This window comes from Pleurodeles waltl, chromosome 4_2 (genome assembly GCF_031143425.1).
Source record: "Pleurodeles waltl isolate 20211129_DDA chromosome 4_2, aPleWal1.hap1.20221129, whole genome shotgun sequence".
In the NCBI taxonomy this organism is placed as follows: Eukaryota; Metazoa; Chordata; class Amphibia; order Caudata; family Salamandridae; genus Pleurodeles; species Pleurodeles waltl.
The window spans coordinates 458,852,783-458,866,440 of NC_090443.1; the positions used below are offsets into that span (position 1 = coordinate 458,852,783).

At 45.2% G+C, this 13,658-nt stretch overlaps 1 protein-coding gene across 2 annotated transcripts in view; it reads right to left on the minus strand.

The window, feature by feature from the left end:
• OLFM2 (olfactomedin 2) overlaps positions 1 to 13,658 on the minus strand; it is a 960,795-nt gene that overhangs the window by 307,146 nt on the left and 639,991 nt on the right. For both annotated transcript variants that reach the window (XM_069231784.1, XM_069231783.1), the window contains exon 2: positions 1,541 to 1,690. In XM_069231784.1, coding sequence (XP_069087885.1) covers positions 1,541 to 1,690 — 150 coding nt within the window. The remainder of the gene's footprint in view (positions 1 to 1,540; positions 1,691 to 13,658) is intronic.

The following is a 13,658-nucleotide window of genomic DNA, read 5'->3' on the forward strand; positions in this document are numbered from 1 at the left end:
CCCCATGTATTTTGCCTCATCTCTGTTACGATATTTACTCTGTAAATTTGAGGAAATATTTTGCCACATTAAACATTGACCTAAAGAACATGTAAAATGCACTTCAACATTAAGAAACTACAAACACGAGAGCCTGTTCACAAAGACATTTTACATTGAGTAAAGTAGTAATAGTAATACCACATTACTCTTGCATGATTTCGTTAATTGGTCTAAAAACTTCTAAAATGGGAATAAAACTATAATATCCAGTAAGTACAAATAGAACGATTTATGCTGTCTTTGCACTTTAGTGAAAAGGGAGTTGGCCGTTTCGAGGTCAGTTGACACAGATATGTAAGAGTAGGTAAAGGAGTATTATTGTAGTGCTATTTTCCATACCTTTAAATGCTTTTGTGGATCAGCACCATGGAGCTAAAAGTCAAATCCTTAACATGAAAAGCATTTTTAGGAAGCATAGTTTTTACAAATATGCACTGCCTGAAAATGTTGGAGTCTTATTTTCACTGTGTGTACCGCGACAAATATAATTTAATTTGTAGTTACCTTTACTACCAATTTCAAGTATTCTAATCACCCAGGTCCAAAATTCGCAATCTAGAACCCATAAACTGCATACACAAGAACGAATGATCTGCAATTGACTAAGTAATTCTCCTTTCCCACTCCTTTCCTGTCTGCCTATCACCTCTGATAAACTTAGTCCCACTTTTAATCCGATAAACACACCTCTTCCGCTCCCTCCTTTCTACAGAAAGTACTTCCCTGCTAAATTTATTCCATAAAGAAATTAAATTACATTATTTTAGTTAGAATACTATCGAAATGTTATAGTGCTTTTAGCTAGCTCTCTTTTGGTAAGTTCTTTAGTTATAATTTGTTTTGCGAGAATCGTTCAAATTCATTGATATTTCTAAATCACAGGTTTTCTCCGAAGGTTTGTGAAGAATTCTGGCTTTAATGATTCAAACAAATCACCAAATGAATGCTCGAAAACCTATGTAATTCAATTTTTTAAGCACAGATATTTCCGAAAATCCACAGAAACAGAGTATCTGGGGATGGCACATGTGTGTAACTTTTCTTTGCTTTTTCTCGGGCTATAAAATATTCTTAGAGGAATAAACTCCTTTCCATTCACCCACATGAAAATCCAACATACTTTTTGGTTTTCCTCAGTTTTAATTGGAATTTATTATCAGATACTTATGTAAATCTTGATTCTGTGGCTCAAAGCTTGCAACCAAAACTTTGCACACCTACGTCGTGGAAGGGTTTTTAGAATCGGACACACTTATTTTTAGCAGCTCAATGCTTTTGTACTTAATATGTTATGATTCTTTAACGAGTCATCAGTAATGTTTCAATATTTTGGGATTTGTTCAGTTACTCTTGCCAGAATGTCACAGTTAGCTTTCCACTACAGAATACACTGGTCTTAAAAGTTTAGAATGCTTAACAAGATGGCGAATGTTTTACATCAACTCAGAATAAAAAGTCTCCAAATACATTTGCACATTGATTAAGTCCTTAAGCTTACCTTTTCCATCAGCTGCCGCAGTTGCCTGCTTCGGGGATCACGGGAACACGTGCTCTGTGCTTGGGCCACAACTGTACAGATACATTTGCCATCAGGGGCCTGTGCAGATGTGTAAATCTGCCAATTATCCTCCGGACTTGGAAAGAGAGTCTGTGAATGAGATATTGGATATATTAGGCTTTTTTTTGTAGACAGGCGCTAGTTTTGATCTATACACTTACGTTATTTGTTTAACACAGCCTTTTCAGGAAGAACTCTGGTAGTGTGTGACAGCACTAAATATAAACAATATGTTGGCTCCTACTGTGGCTCACAAACATGTGGGTACCAGTCCACAATACACACTAAGAACCTATAAGCAGTGGAATATCTGTCTAAAGAGCACAGATAGTGTACTTGAATTGTAGGACCAGTCTACAGTTCATTACAAAGGAGTAGGCCTGAGTGAAATGTAAATGATGATGGCGTAACTTGAATGATTTCTGGAATTTTGCATTGTGCTTGTTCTGTGAAATTCACAAAGTTATGCCATTACACCACGTCATGTAACTATGCACCATTTGAAGAGAAGATTTCCCAGGAAACATTCCAAAAATTGATCTGAGGTGCATTTCCAACTAAAAAATAGTGCAAACATGATAGATTCACATTTCACATAATTATACGTAATTTAACGTCATTTTGTAGAAATTTATCATATTTTGTGTGAAAGCAAATTACGCAAATGTGCACACCATTACAAAGAAGCTGGCATTTGCTGATGGTGACGGAGGCCAGTGTATGGCTTCATGGTCCACTTCCCCATGGTATAACACTCAAAGAAGGCATTATTTCAATGAGTTTGCCATATCTTTAATATACATACATTAAAATACAATACCCAAATGTTTTGTAGCAGCTTTAAGACAATCTTTTCAAACGAAACAAATGCTACAATGAAAAGCATTTAAATATACTGAAGAGGCTCCACACACAAATCTACCTTGTAGAAGACATTTGGATACTCTTCAAGAAGTAAAGTGAGGCTGTTATGGATGAATGACCTCGAATATTCTACAATTTATATCAGCATTAAGATAAGCAATGCTTAATATTCTATCACAGTGCAAGTATAATTCCCCCATACCTGATGGTTGACTGGCTTATTTAGGTGGAACTAAGAATTTAGTAGTTTTACAGAGGAGTAATTTACATGATAGCCATTAATGCAGTTGACTAATTCTACCTGCCATTAACGGCTTTGCATGAAAACTGGCCTACTGAGATATTTCCTGCTTTCTTTAGAGTATCTGAAATTTTCAAATAGGTTGAAATACATTTGAAGGTGTGAAGGAACTTGGCAATCAGATCTTACTATGTAATAGAAACTAAAGCCCTGATCTACTACGGCTTTGCACTAGAGGAGCACAAAACCAAGTAAATCTGTGCCTACCACATACTATACAGCAAAAAGATGTTTTTTGATCAGAGGTGCATTTTTCACAATGCGTTTTTATGTTACTTTGTATCAAGAGGAAGTTACTAGGGGATGGATCAACTATAGCACCCCTATGTTTCAACACAAAGCCTGATCTACTGGGCTATGCCATGAAAACTATCGCCTCTTGGTGCAGGCACCACATATATACGTAATGCATTGATTTTTCCCATGGGGCTGCAGTGCACAGGACACATCTAATGCATCTGACCTTTCAGTGTTTATCTTCACGTAGGGAATTGTGCAGGAGAGTATGCCTGATTTACATATATTATGGTAGACAATGCACAGTCCCCTCAACTCTATGGTGTGTCACGAAAGCCAGCCTGTTCATGTGACAGAGCAAGGAAAGACACCAGCTGCTGGCCAATCTTAGTAGATACACCTTTGTGCTGTGTTTTCTCTTTCGTGCAACACAATAGAATTTGATGCTGTTCTGCAGAGTGTGAAATCTTAGAATATATTGGATCTAAAGTGCTGTAATCACCAATTTCCGCCAGGAGGTTTTGTCCCTATTACTGGGCTTGCAAGAAAGCAGTAGGAGACAGACTAAGGACAGGCCCTACTTCTCAGTAATGAATGAGGGGAATCTTGGCATGCATTCGTCCCTAAAGCTACAGTATTCACCTCAAAATAAACTGACCATTTGTGGGGTCCATTTGTGAGGGGTACATAAAGGATGACTATCCCAGGCTCCTCCCACAGTGTAATCTACAGCATGTGTAAAAGGTTTTGTAGTTGAACAGTACAGATCTAGATGAAGGTTTTGGGCATGACATGAGGCCAGTTGCAGCTATTAGACAGATGTACGTGACCATTCAGTGTTTACTCGTGTGCTGTGCCTTATAAACAGTGAAAGTGAGGGAAAGTTGAGCGATAGCAGAAGATGGCAAATATCTCTTCGTACATATGATGCTGTAGCTGTTAGTATTAATAATTAGTCCCAGATTGTTGTAGAACATATTGAATCTCAAATATTGATGGGTGCACAGAGGGAGGTAAAGATTGTGTTCAAAAACAACCCATCATCACCCATCAGATGGTGATGATGGGTTGTTTGGGAACACATAAAAGAATTAGGCAAAGTCTTTTGGAGTGCTGCATTTTGTTTTTGGAAGAAAATTAAATGCAGGGAAATGGTCCATCCCTGACGCAAGCACAAGCACCAGCTGTGGAATGCGCCGTGAGAGGACTGTTTTGTTTATAGATATATATATATATATATATATATATATATATATATATATATATATATATATATGTATATATATATATATATATATATATACACACACACATATACATACGTACACTCTGCTCCACCCATATCTCACAGTTCAGAGGATGAATAGATGAATTACAGCAGCAGAATTACTTTTGCAGGAATTCAATGGTAGGGGCTAGAGATACAAAACACATTTCCACTGATCCCCGATCTTTGTCACATGGCATGTAGTTTCTTAGTCCAACTTTTAAGTACTGCAACACTAATGAGCATGAAAAACAAACTTTGTTTACTGTGACTTGGGAAATGTGACAATTAAAACCCATGGGTGACAATTCAACAGAATGCACAAAAATTGCAAATAGATATACAAAAATAAATAATTATACCAACACATGGTTACAACACACGGATGAACAGTTTACATACTGCAATAGGTCACTGTTATAATTATAGGCAGCCACTTTCGATACCAGCTTTTAAACAGACTAATGATTCAAGAATTTAAGATTCACAATGAATTATAGCAAAGATACCACTGATTTTTTAAAATTTTAGACTGATCGTAAAAGTTAACATGCTGCAATCTCAATTATTTAGAAAAGGCACAGCAGGTAATTCTATCTTATATGCATTCAGTAGCCACCGTTGATGTGGCTCGCCTATCCATCCTCTGAACTGTGAGATGCGGGGGAAGCAGAGCGTTTATAGTTTCAGAGGTGATGCCCGTCGGACCTGCCCTGACCCACTGTAAGGGCAAGGTTGCTTTAATAAAAAATAAAAAATTAAATATATATATATATATATATATATATATATATATATATATATATATATATATATATATATATATATATATATACACACACACTTAAAAAAACAAAGGTTACAGGTATGTTATAGTTAGGCTTACATTTTAAACATACCAAACTATAGAAATGCACCAGTTATAGTTATAGTTCTCTCAAGTAACTATAACTCATGCCCTAAGGTAACTATAGCGCGCGCCCCACCCATGCACAGTTTTATTTCGTAAAAAATGTTACTGCAAATATTACATTGATATTATCAATGATGTTTCAAAGATGTCATAAATGTCGTAATTTGTGGGGTAATTAGCAGTGCAATGCGGGGGCGCAGGTTATATTTACCTTAAGGCACGCCGAAGTAATGCGGGCAGGAAAACAGATCTAAATAATGTTCTCGCCTGCAGATCAGCATAAGGAGCTGCTTTCTGCTGGCAGGGGCAAGCTGGCACTGCGGAGGCCTTGAGACTCCTCCAGTGCCCCCAACAGTCCTATGGTGAGTCCCCCGGGTGGGCGCCAGGGCACCTAGTTAAAGTGGCTTGCTTCAGGGGATGGGGTCCCCAGAGGCAAATGTGGGTGGGGGGGAGCATGACCCCACTAGAAAATACCCCAGGGGATGGATACCCAGGGCTCAAATCGGCCTTGGAAAGGGTGTCGTTTGCCCACTAATTTAATCAATGGCCATAGGATATGGGGTCCTCAGGGCCAATTATGGCTCTGAAAGTTCGAAATGTGGAACCTCTCCACTTTATTTTTTAAAACCCCATTCGCCAGGGCCTCATAAGGCTCAGGAAGGGGGACCACACTGCCCCTCCCCCTTTAATTTTAAAAGTGGTCCTGGTGGGTGAGGTCATCCAGGGCCTAACAAGGCCCTGTGGCCAAGTCCTCAGTATGCATAACCAAACGCTCAGTGCAGCGAGGGGTTGGCTGAATGCTCCGTTACACACAGCTAGAGGCCATGCATGGTGGGACTTGAGGAAACATATGATAATTAAATATTATTTTTTGTTAAAAAAGCCTTAGAAATTCACTGAAAGAAACTAAGGTTAAAGTAACATTATAGTTAGATTAAATGCTCAGTAACAATGTAACATTTTATTCCTTAAAAAAACACTGAAATTCACTAGTTATAATTATCTCACATAACTATAACTTGTGCCCTAAGGTAACTATAACTTGCGCCCTCGCCATGCACTGCTAATTACCCCACATATTAGATTACTCATGACAACTTCTATGACATCACTGATAATATCAATGTGCTTGGTGGGGTGTGAGTTATAAAACCTTTGTTGGAAAGTGGGCTATTGGTAAGGGCATGTATGTACCTACACTTAGCAATAGGCCACAAACCCCCACTAGGTATAGTCAATTAATCCTTGATCAACCCTTGGCAGCTTGGCCCACAAGCAGTTAGGCTTACTTTAGGAGACAGGTGTGTAAAGCATTTAATATCAACAAAACAGTAAATAAGTAAGACACAATACACAATACAAATCCAACACCAATTTATACAAATATTTGTATGTTTAAAATGATGCCAAAACTACAAAACTCCAATGCAGGGAACCAGAGATATGAATTTTTAAAGATTGAAAGTAAAACTAGAGCTCAGAAGCAAATAGCTCTCAAAGGGTTAACAAAAGGTCAAACTGGACAGGGACAGTGTCCAGAGCTCAGGCCACGTATGATGTAGCACTGTTACACTTACTTTCAGAAGTGTTTCTTGATTCAGGAAAGTGGTCCACACCACCAGCCAAGGGTTCAGAGGGTGTGAGTTGCCTCTTGGGGTCTAGGACTACAACTCCCACAATGCTCCTCTTCAACTTATGGAGTTTTTTACAACAGTTTCTCCAAACTTCTCCAAAGTTCTGGATCTTCTTCCAGATGTATTTTTTGGGCCCTTGAAGAATCCACAAACTTGATCCAAGGTTCCAGAAGCTCTGAGTTGCTCCTTGGGAGTTGGGACTACAATTCCCAGAATGCACCTGGTCAGAATCCTCAAATAGACACAGGAAGCTGATCAGCTGAGCTCTTCTTGCAGGATTTGATGCAGGGGACTCAGGTCAGCTCCTCTGTACCTGTAGCTTACAGGGAGCCCACTCCTGGAGTTGTAGAAGCAAGGCAAAGTCCTTTTCTTGGTAAAACCCTAAGTGTGTAGCTGGTGCAGTCCTTGTGAGTTCAGTTCTTCAGGTGCAAGCCAGGGTCAAACAGAGCAGTCCTCCTTCTCCAGAATCTATTTCCAGGAGTGATCGGAATTGTGGGACAGATCTGCCATATTTATCCTTGCTCCTGGGTGGAGGAGGAGAGGGGTGCCCCTGTCCAATGGGATGCAGACCAACACCCTCTGGGGTGACCACTTCCTGTGAAATGCGACACAAATCAATCCCAGAAAGCAGCATTCTCTAAAAATCCAACATGGAGAAAACTCCTCCTTGCAGTCCAGCTAGTGGTGTGGCTAAGTCTTCCTAACACACTTCCTCCAGCCCCTCTCCTAATCTAATCATTTGGCTCCCATCTGCCTGGGGGAGCAGGAAATGGGGGAGGTCCAGTTTCTGTCCCAAGTGGCTGTCCCTTCTTTGAAATCCACTTTGGCTACACTTTCCCAGTCCTGCTCTTCAATCTGCTCCCACCAGATGCTTCATTTGTCTCTGCCCAGTCCACTTCACACCTCATTAAGGGAGCTTGGCTCATGCTGCCAGAGGCTGACCAATCAGGAAAGGGCACTACAGGGCTGGATTTGGTAACTTGCAGAAAGAGTTCTAAAACTCTTTCTCTGTGCTAGTTATAATAAATTCAACCTTGGCAAGTTCTTGGATTTATTATAACATTTAACTTGATACAACGTTTGATATATTTAGCTCCTCTCTATCAGAAATAAGACCTTATTATTTTAAAATGAAGTCTCTCAATGTTAGCCTATAGAGCCCATTGACTACAATAGGAAAAACAAATGTGTCTGTTTTTCCCTCACCTGGGCTTATAAAACATTTTTATAAAGTCCCTTCTTATATGTACACTGCACCCAACCCTTGGGGCACATAGGGCACACCTTAGGAGTGACCTATATGCAAACATAAGTTAGTTTGAGACTTTGGAAGTACTTTAAATTCCAAAGTGGATTTTGGGGTTAATTTTAACATTTAAAGCAGTCAGCAAGATTGGCCAGCCTTTACAATGACACTGGACACCACAGTAGGGCACACTAACTATACAGGGGTCTCCTAACTGTAATGTACTTGGGATTTATAAGTAGGTTGAGAGCCAATTATAATTAGGCCTGATTTGCTTATTCCATTTCAAACAGAGCACTAGCCGTGAGACTGGTTAACAGTGTCCAGGGAACTGTCAGATTCAGAATACACCAGTATCAGCTAAAAAGAGGAGCAAAAAGTGAGGGGGCTTCTGCAACCAGCCCGGTTTTTCCACACATAAGGCCTGAGTTATAGTTACTTGAGATAACTATAACTGGTGAGTTTGCCTTTTAGGCACATCCAAATTTAATGCTATTGGAATTCAGTGTAATAAAATGATATCGTTCTAGTGGGCTTTCCCCTCAAAAATACCAACGTAAGAAGTTTTAGTATGCAGAACTCAATATAATATGAGTATTTGTAAAGTCCAAGGTCACGCCCAGGACAGCTTGATGTTGAGGAAAAGATTTTAAATTTTTAATCAGCATATCAACCTTTGAATGATGAAAGGTTGAATAGACCACTAGGATCTTAACCTATGGCCATGATTTCAAAATCAAATTTATGGAGTGGATGCATTGTCCACTGAGATACTAGATACACCTAAGAATTGAGTTTACCAAATACAACAATATCTGCATGTTGCATGTTTTAAGCAGTGCGTTTTGCCTAACCGATTTTAATAGATGTGAAGTCTTCAAGCTCCTGTATGTAATTGATAAGCCCACAGCATGCCTCACAACAGATAGCTCATGTGGTGTCTAAAAAGCAAGACCTGAAAAGAATGGCCTCCACAGTGTCATGATGTATCCATGCTGATACGTGACACACATGCACCCTTTGACAACCTTTGACCCTGCTTGCAGGTAGGTCGCTCCCCGCTCCGCCTTCCGCGCCGCTTCCTCTCCCGTCACCTTTTTGCTTTATTCTCCGCCGCTGCATCCCCTGCGGCCCCTCCCGCTTCCCCCCTCCTTCTCACCTCTCCATTGCTCGTTTCCCTTGCCGCTGCGTCCCATGCGGCCCCTCTGCCTCCCCCCTCCTTCGCACCTCTCCATTGCTCGTTTCCCTCGCCACTGCGGCCCCTCCTGCCCCTCCTGCCTCCCCCCTCCTCCTCACCTCTCCATTGCTCGTTTCCTTCGCCGCTGCGTCCCCTGCGGCCCCTCCCACCTCCCCCTCCTCCTCACCTCTCCATTGCTCGTTTCCCTCGCCGCTGCGTCCCCTGCGGCCCCTCCCGCCTCCTTCTCACCTATCCATTGCTCGTTTCCCTCGCCGCTGCGTCCCCTGCGGCCCCTCCCGCCTCCCCCCTCCTCCTCCTCACCTCTCCATTGCTTGTTTCCTTCGCCGCTGCGTCCCCTGCAGCCCCTCCCACCTCCCCCCTCCTCCTCACCTCTCCATTGCTCATTTCCTTCGACGCTGCGTCCCCTGCGGCCCCTCCCACCTCCCCCTCCTCCTCAACTCTCCATTGCTCATTTCCCTCGCTGCTGCGTCCCCTGCGGCCCCTCCCGCCTCCCCCCTCCTCCTCCTCACCTCTCCATTGCTTGTTTCCCTCGCCGCTGCATCCCCTGCGGCCCCTCCTGCCTCCCCCCTCCTCCTCACCTCTCCATTGCTCGTTTCCCTCGCTGCTGCGTCCCCTGCGGTGCCTCCCCCCTCCTTCTCACCTCTCCATTGCTCGTTTCCCTCGCCGCTGCATCCCCTGCGACCCCGCCCCCAGCCCTCTCATTGGACAGGCCCTCCCGCCTCCCAGCTGCCACTTCCACCCTCCCCTCCTCTTATGGCAGCCATGGCACAGACACGCAGCGGACGCGCGCAGCGGGCACGCCGCTGGCGCGCCAAAGGCAAGCCCGTCTGCGCCCCTTCGCGCCAAGACCACGCCCAGCGCAGGCCCCCTGGCCCTCTCAGACACACCTACTACCCCGTCACCCTCCACTCTCTCAACCCAGGCCCCCGCCCCACATGCACCACATCTAGCCCCACACACACTCATGGCCCCTTCACCTGCCACACCTGCCAATTCTCCTGCTCGTCTTCCCTCACACCACACACCAACCATAGTAACCCCACCTTCAACAAACACAACACCCCCAACACAAAACTCACCCACCCTGCCCCCACCAACCAACCCCGCAGCACACCTGCCCACAACCAGAACACACCCCACAACAACACCCTCACCCACCACACCAACGCCACCCATCACAACCACCTGAACTGCCTGCTCCTCAACATCTGCTCCCTTCACAAACATACCATAGAACTCTGGGACCTCATCACTTCACACTCACCTGACATCGCCTTCCTCAAGGAAATCTGGACCAACCCCTCCTCAGAACCCGCCATAGCCACCCCCAAAGGATACAAACTCCAACACAAAGACCGCCCTAACAGGCCAGGCGGTGGCATCGCCATCCTACACAGAGACACCATCAAAGTCACCACCAGCTCCCAAGACACTATCGGCAACACTGAACACATGCACTTCCTCATCCACATCAACAACAACTCCACCCTCAGAGGTACACTAATCTACAGACCACCCGGACCACGCCCCGCCTTCTGCGACACCATCGCAGACAGCATCAGCCCGTACGCCCTCACCTCCACAGACTACATTATCCTCGGTGATTTCAACTTTCACTTTAAAAACCCACAAGACCACAACACTACCTCCCTCATAGAGAACCTCAACAACCTCGGACTCAAACAACTGGTCACCGCACCCACCCACTCAGCAGGACACACGCTGGACGCAATCTTCACCTCAAGCCAACACATAGCCTACACCCACACCACCGAACCCCTCTGGACTGATCACCGCTGCGTCCAATTCTCCTCCACCAAACCCCCCACACACTACCATCAACACACCACACCCTACCACATGTGGGACAAGATCCCCACAGAACAACTAAACTCCCAACTGGCCCATAACCCCCCCCACACCAACGACCCCAACGCAGGAGCACACAACCTCTCAAAATGGATCACTACCTGCGCAGACACACTAGCCCCCCTCAGAAAACACATTACCACCTGCAACATCAAGAATGCCCCATGGTTCACCCCTGAACTCCAAGACTCCAAGCGCAAATGCCGCCAAGCTGAGAAAATATGGAGACTAGAACCCTCCTCAACCAACTTCTCCACCCTCAAAACCACCATTCGCACCCATCACTAACTCATAAGCACGGCCAAAAGAGATCACTACAGGACACGCCTTCACAGCAACTCTCAAAACAGCAAAGAACTCTTCACCATCATCAATGAACTTGCCAAACCCAAAGCCAGCAACATAGACCCCACACACACAAGGCCCTATGTGACACCCTTTCCAACCACTTCCTCCACAAAATCCTGGACATCCACAACAGCTTCATATCACACACACCTACTACACATACCCATCACCCACCCAAATCAACCCCCACTCAAGACCCCACCACCACACTATCCACATTGACCCCTACCACACACGAAGAAACCGAAAAAACCATGAACTCCATCCACTCCGGTTCCCCCTACGACCCCTATCCACACCGCATCTACAACAAAGCTAGCCCTACCATCACCCCCATACTCTACAACATAATCAACTTTCGACTCCGCCACCTACCCAGACCTCTGGAAGCACGCGGAAATTACTGCTCTCCTAAAAAAAACAAGCCGACCCGGAGATCCTCTCCAACTACCGCCCCATCTCCCTCCTCCCTTTCCCCACCAAGGTTGCAAAGAAATTAGTCAACACCCGCCTATCCCACTTCCTCGAAGCAACCAACACCCTTGACCCCTTTCAATCTGGGTTCCGCAAGAACCACAGCACAGAAACTGCCCTCATCGCATGCACTGACGACATCAGGACCAAAGTCGACAAAGGCGAGAACGTCGCACTCATCCTCCTAGACCTCTCCGTAGCTTTTGACACCGTCTGCCACCACACACTCCGCACACGCCTAAACAACATAGGAATCCGCCACAAAGCCCTAGACTGGCTCACCTCCATCCTCACTGACCGAACCCAGAGAGTCTGCCTTCCGCCCTTCCACTCCAACACTACCAAGATCACCTGCGGAGTCCCCCAAGGGTCCTCCCTCAGCCCCACACTCTTCAACATCTTCATGATCCCCCTAGCCAACATTCTCCGAGCACACGGAATCACTATCCTCTCCTATGCAGATGACACCCAACTCATCCTCTCCCTCACCCGCAACCCCACCACCGCCAAAACCAACCTACACGCCGCTCTCCTAGACACCGCCATCTGGATGACCACCAACCACCTCAATCTCAACTCAAACAAAACCAAAATCATCATCTTTAGCCCCAACAAAACCACATGGGACGACTCCTGGTGGCCCACCACCCTAGGCCCCGCACCCAGCCCCGCAACCCATGCACACAACCTCGGCATCATCCTCGACCCCTCCCTCTCCATGACACAGCAAATCAATGCTCTAACCTCCTCCTGCTTCCACACACTCCACACTCTAAAAATATCTTTCAAATGGATCCCCCCAGAAACCAGAAAGACAGTCACCCACGCACTCATCAGCAGCAGACTGAACTACGGCAACGACCTCTACTCCGTCACCACACTCAAACTCAAACGCAAACTCCAAAGAATCCAGAACACAGCGGCGCGCTTTCCCCACCACGAACGAATCTCACCACACCTCAAATCCCTTCACTGGCTCCCCATAGACAAGAGAATAACATTCAAGATCCTCATCCACACACACAAATCCCTCCACAACACCGGCCCAACCTACCTCAATGAAAGAGTAAACTTCCACACTCCCACACGCAACCTCCGATCAGGCGACCTCGCCCTAACCACAGTCCCCCGCATCCAGCGCACCACCACAGGAGGCAGGTCTTTCTCCTACCTCGCCCCCAAAACCTGGAACTCCCTCCCCACCGACCTTCGCAAAACCAAAGACCTACTGGTGTTCAGAAGGAACCTCAAGACATGGCTGTTCGACCAGTGACCCTCCCCCCCAGCCTCCCCCCCACCCCACAGCGCCTTGAGACCCTCGCGGGTGAGTAGCGCGCTCTACAAATTTCTTTGATTGATTGATTGATTGCACGTTCACACTTCATCATCACTGTGGCTAGCCATTTTTTTTTTTTTACATCTGTGATTTTCTGATACTGGTTAGCCAGCATCAGAAACTATACTTTTTAGGGTCGAGAGTAAAACACTCTGGGCCATTTTTATACTTTTTGGCGCAAAACTGCGCTAACGCAGTTTTGCGTCAAAAAAATTAGCGCCGGCTAACGCCATTCTGAAGCGCCATGCGGGAGCCGTATTTATTCAATGACGTTAGCCGGCGTTAGCCGCCGGTGCTGCCTGGTGTGCGTGAAAAAAAACGACGTACACCAGGCAGCGCCGGCGTAGGGGGGTATGAAGCTTGGGCGCCAA